This window comes from Macaca thibetana, chromosome 9 (genome assembly GCF_024542745.1).
Source record: "Macaca thibetana thibetana isolate TM-01 chromosome 9, ASM2454274v1, whole genome shotgun sequence".
Classification (NCBI taxonomy): Eukaryota; Metazoa; Chordata; class Mammalia; order Primates; family Cercopithecidae; genus Macaca; species Macaca thibetana.
In genome coordinates, this window is record NC_065586.1 from 48,047,324 (window position 1) to 48,066,480 (window position 19,157).

The window sequence follows — 19,157 nt, forward strand, 5'->3', positions numbered from 1 at the left end:
ACATGAAGCTTGTAATCGCCCCAAACTTGGCAGCTTCATCCTCACAGTCTGGATCCATCTTAATGGGGTTTCTGTCTGTTTTTGAAATGGAAGCCCATTTTGGAAGGCAAACATCTTGGGAGATAATTTTGAGGTCACGGTAGGGAACGTCCATAGAGATTCTTCACACCATGGCTTTATCATGGAAGAATCAACCTGTGGGTCTGCAAGCCATGAATTAAGGGTGGGGGAAGATAGAAGTAAGTAGATGATCCCTTTATTCTTTCAGTATTTTACTCTCTGGCATAAAGTCTACCTATAAAACACTCAGTGGCTAATATGTTAATGAAGTCTAACATAGTTGTAGAACTCACCATATAACTTCTGAAGTGTTTTAGAAAAGAGAGAGATCAATGTGGGATAATAGAGTCTGAGGGGTGTGATGAAGAAATGGAGTGTGCCTCTGGTCTTAACATGTAGGGAGGATGCAGACAGGCTTAGAAGAAGATAGAAGGGCCTTCTTGGTGAAGGGTAGAGGGAAACACAGGGAAAATAAAAAGAAGATAGCTAAAGTTTGGTAGGAAAACAACAAGAAAGTGAAGATAAACTGTAATTCATAGAGAAATGAAGATGCTTTACTCGGCTCTTTTCTGTAGAAACCGTTTCCTGAAGTTTTTAGAAGAGAGAAACTTGTAAGGTAAAGGAAATAGTAACAGACAACTTAGTGTTGGATTTTCCTTACAATATTCAGACTCTCAGGGCGCCAGCTCTCAAATCCATTCCTCTGAAAAGAGCAGTTCAAAGGGCAGAAGGTGGACCTTGACCCAGGGCAGAACCCAACAGTAAGCTGAGGACTGCCGTCTGATGAGATGGCTTTGCCTTTCAGAGAGCAGACTTGGCCATCTCTGCCATCACCATCACCCCAGAAAGGGAGAGCGTTGTGGACTTCAGCAAGCGGTACATGGACTATTCAGTGGGAATTCTAATCAAGAAACCTGAGGAGAAAATCAGCATCTTCTCCCTCTTTGCTCCATTTGATTTTGCTGTGTGGGCCTGCATTGCAGCAGCCATCCCCGTGGTTGGTGTGCTGATATTTGTGTTGAACAGGATACAGGCTGTGAGGGCTCAGAGTGCTGCCCAGCCCAGGCCATCAGCTTCTGCTACTCTGCACAGTGCCATCTGGATTGTCTATGGAGCCTTCGTACAGCAAGGTACCTTTCTGATTCCCTGATCCTTGAATAGCTCTAGGGGCTTGGAAGAACTTATCCATTGGCAAAGTTCTCAGGTGCATTTTACCAAAGTCATTTCAAATGCAATTTTACTTAATCTCTAGGACAGTACAAATATCATGTTGCACCCAACTTCCCTGAATAATATCAGAGATAAATTAAATGAAACAACAATAAGGAACTCAACTTCAATTCCTGATTCTCCACTTTAGATAAAATTAACTTTGGAGTTCTGCTTTGCACTTTTCTCCCCTCCTACATTAAAGTGATTGCTATGCACATGAGGTTGTCAATGAAACTGTGAATCTTGCTTAAATTTGATGACTTAATGGGAAAAAAAAAATCCCAATTGTGTTGCAGTCATATAAGCAGTACTCCAGCCATTCTTGAGGTACAAATTCTCCTACCTCTGAGGGGTCTGAATGGCACTTCTATCCAGTAGTGAGTTATAGGATTGTGCCATTGTGACTGGAGCAACAAATTGCAAAGTTTCTAATGCGAGTGTTGGTCCTGTTTGCACCATGGCAAATGCTTTGTGAGGTTATATAAGGAGATAAGCAGTGAGAAGCTCTCTTCTCCTAACACTTTAGAGACCAAGGAGAAATAATTGGCCTCAAAGAGGCTAAACTTCTAACTAAAAGTCTCATGCCATGATTTCTGAAAATTCTGGGGGAAGAAAAGCCATCTAGAGAGGGCTGAATACTAATAAAAGTGATATGGGACATCCCATTTCTGAAGTTTAAAAGAAAAGCCAGGGAGCCCTCCACGTAGGAGGTGTTTCTATATTTACAGAATTCCCGAGTCTGCTATATATGAATTTGAAATTGGAAAGGGATCTTACATAAGGCTGCAGCCCTAGAAGTTCTTGCCACTGTGAGGTAGAATCTCCTAACTGAAAGATTTTCATATTCAGACCCCACCCTTGGTGTTTTGATGAACTCCACACCACTAGAAGCCCAATCCTAACTTTTCCATATTTTGTGGTCCTCTACCCCTGTCCAAGATCCATGATTTTAGGATCTTATCCCAGAATTGGCACAGATGCCCAGAGCCAGCTGGCAGTCACCTCCCTGGTTCCCAGCCCATCACCAGTGATAGCCTGTGTGCCTGACTGCAGGGCAGAGCACCTCCCTGGGATGAGAGGGAGACCAGAAGCCACTGGCCAATCCACTTTGTCTGCCTCCCGCAGGTGGTGAATCTTCCGTGAACTCCGTGGCCATGCGCATCGTGATGGGCAGCTGGTGGCTCTTCACGCTCATTGTGTGCTCCTCTTACACAGCCAACCTTGCTGCCTTCCTCACAGTGTCCAGGATGGACAACCCCATAAGGTAAGCCTATTCCTCCTTGATCTGGAGCCAGCAGCTCAGAGAGGCTTTAAAGAGGATGTAAACCTTTCCAGGGCAGTGTGGTATGATGGAGAGAGCCCTCATCTGCAATCTGATGGTCTCCTGGAATCTTTAGTGCGTGGAGAAGAGCTTCACTCTTGTTGTATTTTATCTCAGGCAAAATTACATAAATGTATAAATTCATTAAATAATATTCCCTGCAAATTTAATGCTGGCTACAAAGCTAAGAAATCAATTAACAAATTACATTTCCTCAGACATTTAAACATTGATTACAAACTTATTTAATCAAAATTTTACAAATATTTAGTTAAAATTAATTTAAACCAGAAGTCTAATATGTTTTTTTCAATCTTCAAACACCTTAAAATGATTTTTTCAAAAATACCAATTACCACAATAACTGGAAAACATATTTCATGCACATTTATATGATTATAAAACTATTGAAACCAAAAACTAAAAATATGTCTTCATTTTTACAAAATATTAAGATTATGGCATAAAAGAACGAGCTCAATATAGCAAAATAAATCTTGGAAGTGATTTTATTTTATGATCAGATTCCCAAATATAGTGCAAATTATAAAAAAAAGAACATGGACAAAGTGCATTTGGTTTGGATGTGTGGTTGCTGAAGTGGCCATAGGCATGGATCTGTTGTACACTTCATTGGGCACAATATTGGTTTCAATATTAACTCTAACTTGATGTCTGACTATGGTTTTTTGAGCCACTGCCTTTAGTAACATCTCCTTTAATTCATCACACTCACTGCCATCATATTGGTTCTTTTGATCTATAGCTCTTAATCAAGTCATCTATACTCAACCAGCCTCTATGGGTCTCAACTAGCTATTGAAAAGAGTTCAAACTCCTTGACTAGGATTCAAGATTCAGTATGATATTGTCTAATATCTTTATTAAATTGACGTTTTTATTGAGATAATTATAGATTCACATGTAGTCGTAAGAAAAATTGCAGAGAGGTTTCCTAGGATCCTTTACCCAGTCTTCTCAGTGGTAACATTTTGCAAAAGTCTAATATTATATCAAAACCAGGGTACTGACATTGATGTGGTTGACTGATTTTATTCACATTTCCCCTCTTATACTCATCTCTCTGTGTGTCTGTCTATATGTATGTCTGCATTCGGATCTATGCTATTTTATCACTTATAAACTTGTATATCTGCACCACGTTAAAGATATTGAACAGATCTATCACCACAAGGATCCTTTATGTTGTTCTCTTATAACCACCCAACTTTTTTCACATTTCTTCCCCTGCCACTCCGTCCCCAACTCTGGCAATCATTAATTGTGCTCCATCTCTAAAATTCTGTCATTTCAGTATGTGATATAAATGGAATAATGCCTTTTGGCTTTGGCTTTTTCACTCAACATAATTCCTTAGAGATTCATCCACGTTTTTGTGCATATTAGTAGTTTACTGCTTTGATTATACCACATATACCACATAAGAGTAATATCACATATACCACAGTTTGACTAACCATTCCCCCATTGGAGGACATCTGGGATGTTTCAAATTCTTGGCAATTATGAAAAAAGCTGCCATGAACATTTGTGTGCAGGTTTTTGCGTGAACATGAGTTTTCATTTACATGTGATAACCACCCCAGAGTGCAATTGCTGGATCATATGGCAAGTTCATGTTGGGTATTGTAAGAAGGTATCAAACTGCTTTCCAGAGTGTCTGTACCATTTCATATTTCTGCCAGTGATGTAAGAATAATCCAGTTTCTCTGCATCTTTCCTGACATTTGGTATTGCCATTATTTTTCATTTTACCATTCTGATGGGTGTGGAGTCATACCTCATTGTGGTTTTATTTTGCACTTCCTTAATGACTAATGATGCTGCACACCTTTTTATGTGCTTATTTGCTATGTATATATCCCCTTCCATAAAATATCTGTTTTTAACTTTTCTAAATGGATTGCTTATTACTTTTGAGTTTTGAAAGTTCTTTATATATTTTACATACTAGTTCTTTGTCAGATGGGCGGTCAGCAAATATTTGCTGCCACTCTATAGCTTGTCTTTTCAAACTCTTGTCTTTTCACCATGAAAACGTTTTAATTTTGATGAGGTTCAATTTAGAAAATTATTTGCTTCACCAATCATGCTTTTGCTGTCAAGTCTTTTCCTAGCCTGAGACCCTGAAGATTTTCTACTTTTATTTTTTACTGAAAATGTTTGCATTTTACAGTTCAGTCCACAATCAATTTTGAGATAATTTTATACAGTTTGAGGTTTAGGTTGAGAGCATTTTTTGTTTTGTTTTGTTTTGTTTTGTCTGTCTGTTTTGGTCTATGGATGTCCAATAGCTTTAATACTATTTGTTGAAAAGGCTATCCTTCCTCCATGGAATTGCTTTTGTATTTTGTGAGAAAACAGTTGGGCATATTTGTATGTTATCTAAATTGTCTATTCTGTTCCATTGTTATATATGGTTGTCCCTTTGCCAACACCATACTATTGTGATTACAGTAGCTATAGCATAAGCCTTATTATAGGGCAGAGTGATTCCTTCCATTTTAATCTTCTTTGTTAGGATTATTTTAGCCATTCTTGAACTTACATCTATACATATAAATTTTTTCACATTTGTATTTTTTGTTATTTTCAAAATTATCAGTTAAAGGATTTCAGAATTGTATTCAGAGCAAATGGACTAATTGAAAAATTAACCATATAACAATTAATTAAAATTTTCCTATTTAATAATTAATAAATAATGAAGTATCAGTGAATCTAATAGTGGATTGAGTTTGAACCCAGCTCAGTAGTTAGTCAACTAAATATTTTCCTCAAAAAATTGATAAAGCAAGTAGCCATTTACTATTATGTTGATCTTTTGCTAAGTTTACTTATTTTTTTCTTTATTGAGGTATTACTGACAAAAATTTACAGCATACAACATGATGTTTTGACGTTAACAGGGTCTTTCACTGAGAAAAGGTTTTACTTTTGATGAGGTCAAATTTAGAAATTTATTTTCTCATGGATCATTCTTTTTAATGTTGTCTTTGTCTATCCAGAGAGCCTTAGGATTTTCTCCTGTTTTAAAATTCCTAACATTTTTATATTTTTACATTTTACATTTCATTCCACAATCAATTTTGAGTGAATTTCTGTATGAAATTTGAGGTAGAGGCTGAGGTCCTTTTTTTCAGTCTATGGATACTGATATGATTTGGCTGTGCCCCCACCCAAATCTCAACCTGAATTGTATTTCCCAGAATTCTCACATGTTGTGGGAGGGACCCAGGGAGAGGTAATTGAATCATAGGGGCCGGTCTTTCCCGTGCTATTCTCATGACAATGAATAAGTCTCACAAGATCTAATGTGGGTTTATCAGGGGTTTCTGCTTTTGCTTCTTCCTCATTTTCTCTTACCACCACCATGTAAGAAGAGCCTTTCACCTCCCACTATGATTCTGAGGCTTCCCTATCCATGTGAAACTGTAAGTCCAATTAAAACTTTTTTTTGTTGTTCCCAGTTTTGGGTATGTCTTTATCAGCAGTGTGAAAACAAACTAATACAGTAAATTGGTACTGGAAGTGGGGCATTGCTGAAAAGGTACCCACAAATGTAGAAGTTACTTTGGAATTGGGTAACAGGCAGAGGTTGGAACAATTTGGAGGGCTCAAAAGAAGACAGGAAAATGTGGGAAAGTTTGGAACCTCCTAGAGACTTGTTGAATGGCTTTGACAAAAATGCTGATAGTGATATGAACAATAAGGTCCAGGTTGAGGTGGTCTCAGATGGAGATGAGGAACTTATTGAGAACTGGAGCAAAGGTGACTCTTGTTATGTTTTAGCAAAGAGAGTAGTGGCATTTCTCCCCTGCCCTAGAGATTTGTGAAACTTTGAACTTGAGAGAGATGATTTAGGGTATCTGGTGGAAGAAATTTCTAAGCAGCAAAGCATTCAAAAGGTGACTTGGGTGCTGTTAAAAGAATTCCATTTTAAAAGGGAAACAGCATAAAAGTTCAGAAAATTTGCAGCCTGACAAAGCAGTAGAAAAGAAACACCCATTTTTGGAAGAGAAATTCAAGCCAGATGCAGAAATTTGCACAAGTAGCAAGGAGCCTAATGTTAATCCCCAAGACCATGGGGAAAATATCTCCAGGCCATGTCAGCCCCTCCCATCACAGGCCCAGAGGCCTAGTAGCAAACTATGGTGTCATGGTCTGGGCCCAGGGTCTCTGTGCTGTGTGCCGCCTATGGACTTGGTGCCGTGTCCCAGATGCTCCAGCCATGGCTGAAAGGGGCCAACATAGAGCTTGGGCTGTGACTTCAGAGGGTGGAAGCCCCAAGCCTTGGCAGCTTTCATGTGGTGTTGAGCCTGCAGGTACACAGAAGCAAAGAATTGAGGTTTGGGAACCTCTGCCTAGATTTCAGAAGATATATAGAAATGCCTGGATGCCCAGGCAAAAGTTTGCTGCAGGGGCAAGGCCCTCATGGAGAACCTCTGCTAGGGCAGTGTGGAAGGGAAATGTGGGATTGGAGTCCCTATTGGGGTGTGGAGTCCCTATGTGGAAGTCAAGGAGTCAAGAATTGAGGTTTGAGAACCTTTGCCTAGATTTCAGAAGATGCGTAGAAATGCCTGGATGCCCAGGCAAAAGTTTGCTTCAGGGGTGAGGCCCTCATGGAGAATCTCTGCTAGGGCAGTGCAGAAGGGAAATGTGGGGTGTGGAGTCCCTACACAGAGTCCCTACTGGGGCACTGTCTAGTGGAGCTGTGAGAAGAGGGCCACCATCCTTCTGACCACAGAATGATAGATCCACTAACAGCTTGCACCGTATGCCTGGAAAAGCCACAGATACTCAATGCTAGCCCATGAAAGCAGCCACGAGGGAGGCTGTACCTTGCAAAGCCACAGGGACAGAGTTCCCCAAGACCATGGGAACCCACCTCTTGCCTCAGTGTGTCCTGGATGTGAGTCCTGGAGGCAAAGGAGATCATTTTGGAGCTTTAAAATCTGCCTGCCTGCTGGATTTCGGACTTGCATGGGCCCTGTAACCCCTTTGTTGTGGCCAATTTCTCCCATTTAGAATGGCTATATTTACCCAATACCTGTATCTCCATTGTATCCAGGAAGTAACTAATTTGCTTTTGATTTTACAGGCTCACTAGCGGAACAGGCTTGCCTTGTCTCAGATGAGACTTTGGACTGTGGACTTTTGGGTTAATGCTGAAATGAGTTAAGACTTTCGGGGACTGTTGGGAAGGCATGACTGCTTTTGAAATGTGAGGCCATGAGATTTGGAGGGGCCAGGAGTGGAATAATATGGTTTGGCTCTGTCTGCATCCAAATCTCAGCTTGAATTATATCTCCCAGAATTCCCACGTGTTGTGGAAGGGATCTAGGGAGAGGTAATTGAATCATGGGGACCAGTCTTTCCCATGCCGTTCTTGTGATAGCAAATAGTCTCACGAGATCTGATGGGTTTATCAGGGCTTTCTGCTTTTGCTTCTCCCTCATTTTCTCTTGCCTACACCATGTAAGAAGAACCTTTTGTCTCCCATCGTGATTCTGAGGCCTCCCCAGCCTTTTAGAACTTTAAGTCCAATTAAAACTTTTTTTTTTGTTCTCAGTTTCAGGTATGTCTTTATCAGCAGCATGAAAACAAACTAACACAGATACTTAATTGCTCCAGCACTATTTGTTGAAAAGGCTGTTCTTCTTCTATTGAATATAACATTTGCATGTGCACTACGAAATGATTACCACAATGAAGCTAAGTAACATATCTGTTACCTCGCATAGTTATCAGTTTTTTGTGTGTGATGAGAATATTTAAGATCTGCTGTTTTAGCCAATCTCAAATGTATAACACAATTTTATGAATTATAGCCACCGTGCTGTACATTATATCTCCAGATCTTATTCATCATACCTAACTGAAATTCTGTACTATTTGACAAAATGCTCATAATTCCCCCACACTCCAGTCCCTGGCAGCCACCATTCTCTGGCAACCAATAAACTTTCCGTTCCTATGAGTTTGACTCTTTAGATTCCAAATATAAGTGAGATCATTCAGTATGTGTCTTTCTGTGCCTAGCTTATTTGAGTTAACGTAATATAATATTTGAGTTAACATAACAATATCCTCTAGGTTCACCCATGTTGTCACAATGGAAATATATTTTATTTATATATTATATATATTAATTATATATAATGTATCACATTTATATATTATATGTATATCTAATATATACAAATAATTGCATTTATATACATTATATATGTGTGTGTATAATATATAATCACATGTATATACATTATATAATATATGTGCATATATATAATATATCACATTTTCTTTGTCCCATTATTTGTGGATAAAAAGTTAGGTTGATTCTGGCTGGGTGCAGTGTCTCACACCTGTAATCGAGCACTTTGGGAGTCTGAGACGGGCGAATCACCTGAGGTCAGGAGTTCAAGACCAGCCTGGCAAACATGGTGAAACCCAGTCTCTACTAAAAATACAAAAATTAGCCAGGCATGGTGGCAGGCGCCTGTAATCCCAGCTACTTAGGAGGCTGAGGCAGGAGAATCACTTGAATCTGAGAGGTGGAGGTTGCAGTGAGCCAAGATCATGCCACTGCACTGCAGCCTGGGCAATAGAGTGAGACTCCGTCTCAAAAAAAAAAAAAAAAGTTAGTTATATATCTTGCCAATTTCTAATAATGCTGCAATGACCATGGTAGTGCAGACAAATATCTCTTCAAGATACTGATTTCATGTTCTTTGGCTCTGTATTAAGAAGTGGGATCACTGAATCATATGGTACTTCTATATTTAAGTTTTTGAGAAATTGCCATCCTGTTTTCCATATTATTATCATCACTTGTTATTTTTTGTCTTTTTTTTTTTTTTTTTTTTTTTTTTTTTACCATAGCCATTCTAACAGGTGTAAGGTGATACCTCATTATAGTTTTCATTTTTATTTTCCTGATGATAATTATGTTGAATATTTTTTCATATATCTTTTGATCATTTATATGTCTTCTTTTGAGAAATGTCTATTCAGGTCCTTGCCCATTTTTAAATTAAATTATTTGTTTTGTGGCTAGTGAGTTTTTGATTTCCTTATATATTTTGGATATTAGCACATTATTTGATTTTCTGTCATTTTGCAAGTTGTCTCTTCACTTTGTAGATTGTTTACTTTGCTATGTATAAGATTTTTAAATTTGATTCAGTTTTTTATCTGAATTTATCTATTTTTGTTTTTGTTGCCTGTGCTTTTGGGTCACATCCAAAAATTCATGCCCCAGACTAATGTCAAAAAGCTTTTTTCTTCTGGAAGTTTTACAGCTTCAGCTCTTACATTTAAGTTTTTAATTTATTTTGAGTTGGTTTTTGTGTATGGTGTGAAATAAGGGTCTATTTTCATTCTTTTGTGTGTGAATATTCAGTTTCTCCAACATCATTTATTAAAAAGACTGTCTTCCCCGTTGTGTGTTCTTTGCAACTTTGTCAAAGATCGATTGACTGCAAATGTGCCAATTTATTTCTGGGCTCTATTCTCTTTCATTGGTCTCTATATCTCATTTTATGCCAATACCATATTGTTTTAATTACTATGACTGTCTACTATATTTTGAAATCAAGTAGTGTGATGTCTCCAGATTTGCTTCTCTTGTTTAAGATTGTATTGCTATTCAGGGGCCTTTTGTGGTCACAGGAATTTTACGATTTTTTTTTTTTCTATTTCTGTGAAGAATATCACTGGTATTTTGGTAGGGGTTATACCAAATCTATAGATCACTTTGGGTGGTATTAGCATATTAATGGTATTATTTTTTCCAGTCCATGAATGTAGGATACCTTTCCATTTATTTGTGTCTTCTTCAGTTTTTTCACCAATGTTTTATAGTTTACAGCATAGCATACAGATTTTTCACCTCCTTGGTATAATTTATACACAATAATTTTATTTTTATGCTATTTTAAGTAGAATTGTTTTCATGATTTGTTTGCAAATACTTTGTTGTTAGTTTATAGAAATATTCCTGATTTTTGTATGTTTATTTTGTATCCTGCAAATTTACTGCACTATTTATTAGTTCCTGCATTTGTTTGGTGAAGTCAAGGGTTTTCTATATAGGTCATGTCATCTACAAATATATGCAGTTTTACTTCTTTCTCTCTGATTTGAATGTCTTTTATTTCTTTTTTTTTTTTTAACTTTTATGTTCAGGGGTACATGTACAGGTTTGTTTACAGATAAACTGTATGTCATGGGGGTTTGATGTACAGATAATTTTATCACCCAGATAAACATAATACTTGATAGTCATTTTTTTCTGATACTCTCCTTCCTCCTAACCTCCACCCTCAAATATGTCCCAGTGTCTGTTGTTCCTCTCATAGTGTCTATCCATATGTTCTTGTTTAGCTTCCATTTATAAGTAAAAACATGTGGTATTTAGTTTTCTGTTCCTCTGTTAGTTTGCTTCAAATAATGGCCTTTAGCTCTATCCACGTTGCTGCAAAGAATATTATCTTGTTCTTTTTTATGGCTGCATAATATTCCATGGTATATATGTATCACATTTTCTTTATCTTTTATTTATTTGTATTGCCTAATTGTTCTGACTGTGCCTTCCAGTTCTATGTTGAATAGATATGGTGAGAGTGGGCAATTTGTTTTGTTCCCAATCTGGGAGGAAAAGCTTTTAGATTTTTACTGTTGAGCATGATGTTAGTCATAGGCTTCATATACGGCCTTTATCATGTTGAAGTACATGACATTTAGTCCCAATTTGCTGAAAGTTTTTATCATGAAAGATGTTAAATTTTCTGTAATTGATTTTTCTACATCTTTTGAGATAAATATATAATTTATATCCTTCATTTTGTTAATGTAGTGTCTCCTATATCTTGATTTTTGTATGTTAAACCATCCTTGCATTCTGGGGGTAAGTTCCACTTGATCATGGGATTTTTTTTTTTTTTTAACATGCTATTGAATTGGGTTTGTAAGCATTTTGTTGAAGATTTGCACATCTATGTTATCTGGGATATTAGCCTGTAGTTTTCTTTTCTCAAAGATTCCTTGTCAGGCTTTGATATAAAGGTAGTAGTGGCCTTATAAAATGAGTTTGAAAGCGTTCCCTTCAATTTTTTGGGAAGTGTTTGAGAAGGATTGGCATTTTTCTTTCTTGGAAGGTTTCTGATTACTGTTCCAATCTTATTACCAATATTAATATGCTCAGATTTTCTGTTTCTTCAGCAATCAGTCTCAGTAGGTTGTATGTTGCTAGAAATTTATTCATTTCTTCTAAATTATTCAGTTTGCTGTTGCAAAATTATTTATAGTGTTCTCTTATGACCCTTTCTATTTCTGTGGTATTGATTGCTTCTCTTTCATTTATAATTTTATTTATTTGAGACTTACCACTTTTTTCTTAGTCTAGCTAAAGGTTTTTCAATTTTGTTTATCTTTCCAGAAAAGCCAATCTTGGTTTCATTGACCTTTGGTAGTGCCTGTCTAGTCTCCATTTTATTTATTTCTGCCCTAATCTTTATTATTTTCTTCTTTCTGCTAACTTTGGGCTTCGTTTGTTCTTTTTGTAGTTCATTGAGATATAAAGTTAGAATATTTAAAATGTTTCTTTTTTAATGTAGTTTTAATCAACATTAACTTCCTTCTTAAAAGGGCTCATGCTGCATCCTATTATTTTTGGTATGCTTATGTTTCCATTTTTATTTGTCTCAAGAATTCTTTTAGTATCCCTTTTTATTTTTTCTATAATGTACTGGTTGTTTCAGGGATGTGTTTAATTTCCACATTTGATAAATTTTCTTATTTTTCTGTGGTTATTGATTTCTAGTTTCATAGCATTGTGCCTCGTGAAGATACTTGATATGATTTCAGTCTTCTCAAATTTGTTAAACTTGTTTTGTGGTCTAACATGTAATATATCCTGGAGAATGTTCCATGAAAGTTTGAAAGGAATGTGTATTCTGTGGCTATTAGATGGAGTGTTCTGTATGTGTTTGTTAGGACCATCTGGTCTACATTGTTGTTCAAGTCTGTTTTTACTTACTGACTTTCTGCCTAGATGATCTTTCCATTGTTGAAAGTGGGGCATTGAAGTCCCTGAGAATTCTTGTATCACTATTTCTCCCTTCAGTTTTGTCAAAATTTACTTATCATATTTATGTGTTTAATGTTGAGTGCATATATGTATATGTACACATGTGTGTCTATTTTGTTGGATGTAAGTTTAGTCAACCTATTCTATTACCACTTGCATAGAATATCTTTTTCCATCTTTTTTCTTTCAATATACTTGTCTGAATCTACAGTGAGACACCTGTACACAGTATATAGTTGGATCATGTTTAAAATCATTATGCTGATCTCTACTTTTAAATGAATGTTTTATCTGCTTATATTTAATATAATTTCCAAGAAAGGACTTAGTTCTACCATTTTGCTATTTGATTTCTATATGACTTACATTATTTGTGTTCCTCATGTTTTCTGTTGCTGCCTTCTTTTGTGTTAAATGGATATTTTTTTTCTTTTTTTTTTTTAATTATAATTTAAGTTCTAGGGTACATGTGCACAATGTGCAGGTTTGTTACATAGGTATACTTGTGCCATGTTGGTGTGCTGCACCCATCAACTCGTCAGCACCCATCAACTCGTCATTTACATCAGGTGTAACTCCCAATGACATCCCTCCCCCCTCTCCCCTCCCCATAATAGGCCCCAATGTGTGATGTTCCCCTTTCAGAGTCCAAGTGATCTCATTGATCAATTCCCACCTATGAGTGAGAACATACAGTGTTTGGTTTTCTCTTCTTCCAGTAGTTTGCTGAGAATGATGGTTTCTAGCTGCATCCATGTCCCTACAAAGGACATGAACTCATCCTTTTTTATGGCTGCATAGTATTTCATGGTGTATATGTACCACATTTTCTTAATCCAGTCTGTCACTGATGGACATTTGGGTTGATTCCAAGTCTTTGCTATTGTGAATAGTGCCACAATAAACATACATGTGCATGTGTCTTTATAGCAGCATGATTTATAATCCTTTGAGTATATACCCAGTAATGGGATGGCTGGGTCAAATGGTATTTCTAGTTCTAGATCCTTGAGGAATCGCTATACTGTTTTCCACAATGGTTGAACCAGTTTACAATCCCACCAACAGTGTAAAAGTGTTCCTGTTTCTCCACATCCTCTCCAGCACCTGTTGTTTCCTGATTTTTAATGATTGCTATTCTAACTGGTGTGAGATGGTATCTCATTGTGGTTTTGATTTGCATTTCTCTGATGGCCAGTGATGACAAGCAGTTTTTCACGTATCTGTTGGCTGTATGAATGTCTTCTTTTGAGAAATGTCTGTTCATATCCTTTGCCCACTTTTTGATAGCGTTGTTTGTTTTTTTCTCATAAATTTGTTTGAGTTCTTTGTAGGTTCTGAATTTAGCGCTTTGTCTAATGAGTAGATTGCAAAAATTTTCTCCCATTCTGTAGGTTGCCTGTTCACTCTGATGGTAGTTTCTTTTGCTGTGCAGAAGCTCTTTAGTTTAATTAGATCCCATTTGTCAATTTTGGCTTTTGTTGCCGTTGCTTTTGGTGTTTAGACATGAAGTCCTTGCCCATGCCTATGTCCTGAACGGTATTACCTAGGTTTTCTTCTAAGGTTTTTATGGTTTTAGGTGTAACATTTAAGTCTCTAATCCATCTTGAATTAATTTTCATAAAAGGAGTAAGGAAAGGATCCAGTTTCAGCTTTCTACTTATGGCTAGCCAATTTTCCCAGCACCATTTATTAAATAGGGAATCCTTTCCCCATTTCTTGTTTCTCTCAGGTTTATCAAAGATCAGATGGCTGTAGATGTGTGATATTATTTCTGAGGACTCTGTTCTGTTCCATTGGTCTATATCTCTGTTTTGGTACCAGTACCATGCTGTTTTGGTTACTGTAGCCTTGTAGTATAGTTTGAAGTCAGGGAGCGTGATGCCTCCAGCTTTGTTCTTTTGACTTAGGATTGTCTTGGCAATGTGGGGTCTTTTTTGGTTCCATATGAAATTTAAAGCAGTTTTTTCCAATTCTATGAAGAAAGTAGCTTGATGGGAATGGCATTGAATCTATAAATTACCTTGGGCAGTATGGCCATTTTCATGATATTGATTCTTCCTATGCATGAGCATGGGATGTTCTTCCATTTGTTTGTGTCCTCTTTTATTTCATTGAGCAGTGGTTTGTAGTTCTCCTTGAAGAGGTCCTTTACATCCTTTGTAAGTTGGATTCCTAGGTATTTTATTCTCTTTGAAGCAATTGTGAATGGAAGTTCATTCATAATTTGGCTCTCTGTTTGTCTCTTACTGGTGTATAAGAATGCTTGTGATTTTTTACACATTAATTTTGTATCCTGAGACTTTGCTGAAGTTGCTTATCAGCTTAAGGAGATTTTGGGCTGAGACAATGGGGTTTTCTAAATATACAATCATGTCATCTGCAAACAGGGACAATTTGACTTCTTTTCCTAACTGAATACCCTTGATTTCTTTCTCTTGCCTGATTACCCTAGCCAGAACTTCCAACACCATGTTGAATAGGAATGGTGAGAGAGGGCATCCCTGTCTTGTGCCAGTTTTCAAAGGGAATGCTTCCAGTTTTTGCCCATTCAGTATGATATTGGCTGTGGGTTTGTCGTAAATAGCTCTTATTATTTTGAAATACGTTCCATCAATACCGAATTTATTGAGAGTTTTTAGCATGAAGAGCTGTTGAATTTTGTCAAAAGCCTTTTCTGCATCTATTGAGATAATCATGTGGTTTTTGTCTTTGGTTCTGTTTATATGCTGGATTACGTTCATTGATTTGCATATGTTGAACCAGCCTTGCATCCCAGGGATGAAGCCCACTTGATCATGGTGGATAAGCTTTTTGATATGCTGCTGGATTTGGTTTGCCAGTATTTTATTGGAGATTTTTGCATCGATGTTCATCAGGGATATTGGTCTAAAATTCTCTTTTTTTGTTGTGTCTCTGCCAGGCTTTGGTATCAGGATGATGCTGGCCTCATAAAATGAGTTAGGGAGGATTCTCTCTTTTTCTATTGATTGGAATAGTTTCAGAAGGAATGGTACCAGCTCCTCCTTGTACCTCTGGTAGAATTCAGCTGTGAATCCATCTGGTCCTGGACTTTTTTTGGTTGGTAGGCTATTAATTATTGCCTCAATTTCAGAACCTGCTATTGGTCTATTCAAAAATGGATGTTTTTTCTTTACTATTTTAACTGCCTTGATATATATACGTATATATACACACATCATATATTATTATTATATTTTTAGTAGTTGCCCAGGACACTACAATTAGCATCTTAATTTATAACAATTTGTGTTGGATTAATAACAAATTTAGCCTAATAATGTACAAAAGTTTTGCTGTTATATAGTTCTGTTCCACCTACACCCTGACCTTAATTCTTTTATAAAACTGTTTGATGTGCTCTTTTTCAGGAGGTAATTTTAATACTTTTAATTGATTCAGTAGATAGTCTTTGATATTTAGTTTTAAATTTGTTATTTTTTTACTTGTTGAATAAACTTCACAAGTTTTAAGAAGATCTTTAGGTATTAGAAGATATTACTAAATTATTTGTTTATTCTGATTTAAATTTTTATTGGTAAAATATACATAATATAAAACCTATTGTTTTAAGAATTTCTAAATGTAAGTTTAGTGGCACTAAGTATATTCACATAGTCGCAATCAACGTTACCATCTATCTCCAGAACACTTCATCTTGCATAACTGATAATCTGTACCCATGAAGGAACTAATTTCCCATTTTCTCTGGACCCTGGAAACCACCATTCTATCTTCTGTCTCTATAAATTTGACTACTCTAGGTACCTCATATTAGTAGTATTATATGGCATTTATTTTTTATGATTGGCTTATTTTACTTTTCTGTTTTCAAGATTCATCCATGTTGTAGCTTGTGTAAGAATGTCCTTCCTTTTTAAGGCTGAATAATATCCCATTTAATGTATATATCATATTTTATTTATCCATTCATCTATCAGTGGAATCTTGGATTGCTTTCCCATATTAGCTATTGTAATACTACAGTTATAAACTTGGGTATACAAATACCTGTTCAATGCCTGCTTTTAATTCTTTGGTGTATATACCCAGAAGTAAAATTGCTGGATCATATGGTAATCCTATGTTTAATATTTTAAATTAATTATTTAATTATTTTTTTATTATACTTTAAGTTCTAAGATACAGGTGCACAACATGCAGGTTTATTACATATGTACACATGTGCCCTGTTGGTGTGCTGCACCCATTAACCTGTCGTTTACATTAGGTATAGCTCCTAATGCTATCCCTTTCCCCCCCACCCTGCCCCATGACAGGCCCTGGTGTGTGATGTTCCCCATCCTGTGTCCAAGTGTTCTCATTGTTCAGTTCCCACCTATGAGTGAGAACATGCAGTGTTTGGTTTTCTCTTCTTGCAATAGTTTGCTGAGCATGATGGTTTCTAGCTGCATCCATGTCCCTACAAAGGACATGAACTCATCTTTTTTTTTATGGCTGCATAGTATTCCATGGTGTATAGGTGCCACATTTTCTTAATCCAGTCTGTCATTGATGGACATTTGGGTTGGTTCCAAGTCTTTGCTATTGTGAATAGGGCCACAGTAAACATAAATGTGCATGTGTCTTTATAGCAGCATGATTTATAATCCTTTGAGTATATACCCAGTAATGGGATGGCTGGGTCAAATGGTATTTCTAGTTCTAGATCCTTGAGGAATTGCCACACTGTCTTCCACAACGGTTGAACTAGTTTACAGTCCCACCAGTAGTGTAAAAGTGTTCCTATTTCTCCACATCCTCTCCAGTACCTGTTGTTTCCTGACTTTTTAATGATCACCCTTCTAGCTGATGTGAGATGGTATCTCATTGTGGTTTTGATTTGCATTTCTCTGATAGTGAGTGATGATGAGCATTTTTTCATGTGTCTGTTGGCTGCATAAATGTCTTCTTTTGAGAAGTGTCTGTTCATATCCTTCGTCCAGTTTTTGATGGGGTCGTTTGTTTTTTTCTTGTAAATTTGTTTGAGTTCTTTGTAGGTTCTGGATATTAGCCCTTTGTCAGATGAGTAGCTTGCAAAAATTTTCTCCCACTCTGTAGATTGCTTGTTCACTCTGATGGTAGTTACTTTTGCTGTGCCGAACGTCTTTAGTTTTATTAGATCCCATTTGTCAATTTTGGCTTTTGTTGCCATTGCTTTTGGTGTTTTAGACATGAAGTCCTTGCCCATGCCTATGGCCTGAATGATATTGCCTAGGTTTTCTTCTAAGGTTTTTATGGTTTTTCAGTCTAACATTTAAGGCTCTAATCAATCTTGAATTAATTTTGGTATAAGGTGTAAGGAAGGGATCCAGTTTCAGCTCTCTACATATGGCTAGCCAGTTTTCCCAGCACCATTTATCATGTAGGGAATCCTTTCCCCATTTCTTGTTTTTGTCATGTTTGTCAAAGATCAAATGGTTGTAGATGTGTGGTATTATTTCTGAGGGCTCTGTTCTGTTCCATTGGTCTATATTGGTGTTTTGGTACCAGTACCATGCTGTTTTGGTTACTGTAGCCTTGTTGTATAGTTTGGAGTCAGGTAGTGTGATGACTCCAGCTTTGTTCTTTTGACTTAGGATTGTCTTGGCAATGTGGGGTCTTTTTTGGTTCCATATGAACTTTAAAGTATTTTTTTCCAATTCTGTGAAGAAACTCATTGGTAGCTTATTGGGAATGGCATTGAATCTATAAATTACCTTGGGCAGTATGGCCATTTTCATGATATTGATTCTTCCTATCCATGAGCATGGGATGTTCTTCCATTTGTTTGTGTCCTCTTTTATTTCACTGAGCAGTGGTTTGTAATTCTCCTTGAAGACGTCCTTCAGATCCCTTGTAAGTTGGATTCCTAGGTATTTTATTCTTTTAAAGCAATTGTGAATGGGAGTTCACTCATGATTTGGCTCTCTGTTTGTCTGTTATTGCTGTATAAGAATGCTTGTGATTTTTGCCCATTGATTTTGTATCCTGAGACTTTGCTGAAGTTGTTTATCAGCTTAAGGAGATTTTGGGCTGAGACAGTGGGGTTTTCTAAATATACAATCATGTCATCTGCAAACAGGGACAATTTTCCTAATTGAATACCCTTCATTTCTTTCTCATGCCTGATTACCCTGGCCAGCACTCCCAACATTATGTTGAATAGGAGTGGTGAGAGAGGGCATCCCTGTCTTGTGTCTGTTTTCAAAGGGAATGCTTCTAGTTTTTGCCCATTCAGTATGATATTGGCTGTGGGTTTGTCATAAATAACTCTTATGATTTTGAGATACGTTCCATCAATACCGAATTTATTGAGAGTTTTAGCATGAAGGGCTGTTGAATTTTGTCAAAGGCCTTTTCTGCATCTATTGAGATAATCATGTGGTTTTTGTCTTTGGTTCTGTTTATATGCTGGATTACAGTTATTCATTTGTGTATGTTGAACCA

The 19,157-nt window shown here is 36.8% G+C and overlaps 1 protein-coding gene across 3 annotated transcripts in view; it reads left to right on the forward strand.

The window, feature by feature from the left end:
- The window catches only part of GRID1 (glutamate ionotropic receptor delta type subunit 1), a 791,529-nt gene that overhangs the window by 649,322 nt on the left and 123,050 nt on the right, over positions 1-19,157 (forward strand). For all 3 annotated transcript variants that reach the window (XM_050803825.1, XM_050803827.1, XM_050803826.1), the window contains 2 exons: positions 866-1,190; positions 2,398-2,536. In XM_050803825.1, coding sequence (XP_050659782.1) covers positions 866-1,190; positions 2,398-2,536 — 464 coding nt within the window. The remainder of the gene's footprint in view (positions 1-865; positions 1,191-2,397; positions 2,537-19,157) is intronic.